Source organism: Sinocyclocheilus rhinocerous, unplaced genomic scaffold (genome assembly GCF_001515625.1).
Source record: "Sinocyclocheilus rhinocerous isolate Xijiao unplaced genomic scaffold, SAMN03320098_v1.1 scaffold1068, whole genome shotgun sequence".
NCBI classification, from domain to species: Eukaryota; Metazoa; Chordata; class Actinopteri; order Cypriniformes; family Cyprinidae; genus Sinocyclocheilus; species Sinocyclocheilus rhinocerous.
The window spans coordinates 408,461-411,099 of record NW_015633196.1 but is presented as its reverse complement, the minus strand read 5'-3'; the positions used below and the strand labels follow the sequence as shown (position 1 = coordinate 411,099).

Genomic DNA, 2,639 nt, shown 5'->3' with positions numbered 1-2,639 from the left:
ACACACACACACACACACACACACACACACACTCACGCGTCGCTGGTTTCTTTCTCAGAGGGAAACTCATCCTAAAAATAGCACAACCTTAAAGAAAGTCAGAGGTGCAACGAATCCTTTCCATTTTCATTCTGCAGTCGCAGGTTTAAAATCCATCGGTTTCATTCTGTCTCTTTCTACCGGAGGCCAGACGGGTTTCATTTGAATATAAACTCTCTCTGTTATGTTTGGTGGCAAAGAGAAATGCGCTGGATTTATTGCTTACAGAATCTGTTTACAGACAAGCTCCATGTGCTGTTAATCACAGAGAGAACAGAGCGCTCTTCCCATAATGCAGCTCTGTTGTGTCCTTCTGATGGACTACAGAGGATGATGAGGTCGGATGAAGGTTTTCTTCATACGATTCATCATACGTGCCATTTATATCCATCAGAATAAAGGAAGTTTTATGAGCAAAGTTTTCTGGGTGAATGCAATAGTTTTGGGAGAGAAAGCAGACTTTCTTGGGAGAATGCAATAGTTTTGGGAGAGAAAGCAAACTTTCTTGGGAGAATGCAATAGTTTTGGGAGAGAAAGCAGACTTTCTTGGGAGAATGCAATAGTTTTGGGAGAGAAAGCAAAGTTTCTTGGGAGAATGCAATAGTTTTGGGAGAGAAAGCAAAGTTTCTTGGTGGAACACAATAGTTGAGTGAGAACTATGGAATAGAGATCTCATATTTCCCTCACCATGTCCCTTTAGGGACGCCATGGAAGAAAGATGCGAGTATGATTTCTTATTTCCAACACATTTCTTCTCTTCTAGTGTCTTGTCTGTATTAAGAGTTTCACTGTGTGTTTGTTTTAGCTTCCCGCTGATCTTCAGGAGCGAGTGAGCTCCCACATGGAGCGGCAGGGTCACGGCCGGAGCGCAGCACTGCATCACTCCTTCTCAGACGCTGTTCCCACCGCCGTCATCGGCCGGGTCCTGGAGAAACCGGAGCCTGGGAGAAGCTGTCCGGTCACACGCTCGCCGAGCCCGCAAGCCCCAGAATTCCCATCCGGCACGGACAACAAAGTCCAGCGACACACGGCGTATAAGTCGTCTGACCTGTACTGCAGCGACACGGCGCTGTACTGTCCCGCCGATGAGCGGCGGCGCGACCGCTGGACGGAGAGACGGCAGAGTGCGGACCAGAGCGGACGGATCCGAGGACACACGTCCACCGACAGCAACCTGGACGACAAGAGCTTCCCTCTGCATGAAGACCCTTTCCGTGGGTTCATCTTCGGATCTCTTCCCGCCTCCAGCTGCAGCACGGCCTCGGATGAGAAGCTTCACGGTTCGTCTTTGTGCACAGACTGGCGCGATGGAGACTATGAGCGCAAGAACTTATCCTCATATGGAAAGGAACGTCCAGGTTTCCCCAAGTCAAGCAGCTCCCAGCATGTGGGCTCACAGAACGGCCGATCCGGAGACAGACGCGTCCTCGTCCCTGCGGACCCGACGGATGGCTGGCGGCAGATGAGCATCGAGGACATCAGCAGCTTCTCGCCCTTCAGTTTCCCAGAGCGCCACTTCACGGCCGGTCCAGCCAAGATCAAACCAGGTCCTCTTTACAGCAGCTTCCAGGAGGAAGACAACGTCTTCCGCAGGCGCGTGCCAGATCCACGATTCCCTGCGTCGGCGGGATCGAGTCCTGCGCTGAACCCAAAGACGAGTCTGAATGCACTGAAGGCCGAGAGAGGACTGATGTTTGGCTCAAAGGGTTCGACAAGCAGCTTTTTCATGACTGGAAACGCCAAAGACAAGGAGAACGTGACTAAAGACGCTTTACAGAGAGATCACGCTGATGAAAGTCCCGGCAGTTCAGCGGAGTCACTGAACCATGATCTGGACGTCCAGAAATACAAAGATCTTAAAAACCCCGGAGCTCAGAAGATGACGCAACAGCATCAAAAGTTTGGAAACGCTGGACTCAGTCGCAAAAACAGTCTGACTAAAGCTCAGCTTTATGGAACGCTGCTTAACTAACAGTCAGTAAAACGTACTGCAGCAAAATAAAGAACAATATGTGAACATGTTTGCAAACCATTTGACTGTTGTCATGTTGAGTTTTACTGGATAGTGGAAAGAGTCTTGGTTGATTTTACATCTGAAGTGTGTGTTTCCAAAGACTTGTACTGTCTCTTCCGCCCCTCATCTGTCATTGGTCGTTCAGACAGATTGTCCCGCCCCAAACTCATCTGATTGGTTGAGTCAGAAGTTGACATTTTGGGCCACTCAAACAAACAGGTCTATGCTGTTTACATACATACAGAGAATTTACACAGTGGATTACTGTCACAATAACAGCAGCATCAAAGGAAAAAAACTGCAATTAACCAAATAAATTATCCAGGGAAAACCTTAAAATTAATTAACAAGTCGCCTTATTACTTCCTGCAACTTTAGAGTCTCAATATATTGCATCAGTTCAGTTTTAAATGGTATATTGGTTTATTTTTTACCCATTTTTGTTTGTGTATATGTATGTGTATATAAATTAATCACCAAACATTGTTCCAAACTCTTATTCTTATACAAAATGTATATCTTTACCAATTAGTCAAATGTTTATTTTAGTGATTAAGTATTATCCGTTCGGTGGCACAGAAATGAC

The 2,639-nt window shown here is 46.8% G+C and overlaps 1 protein-coding gene across 1 annotated transcript in view; it reads left to right on the top strand.

The window, feature by feature from the left end:
* Positions 1 to 2,414, top strand: part of LOC107743915 (brain-enriched guanylate kinase-associated protein-like) — a 3,402-nt gene extending 988 nt beyond the window's left edge. The window contains exon 3 of the mRNA XM_016557365.1: positions 845 to 2,414. Within this exon, the coding sequence (XP_016412851.1) occupies positions 845 to 2,011 (1,167 nt within the window). The 3' untranslated portion in view covers positions 2,012 to 2,414. The remainder of the gene's footprint in view (positions 1 to 844) is intronic.
* The last annotated feature ends 225 nt before the right edge of the window (positions 2,415 to 2,639 follow it).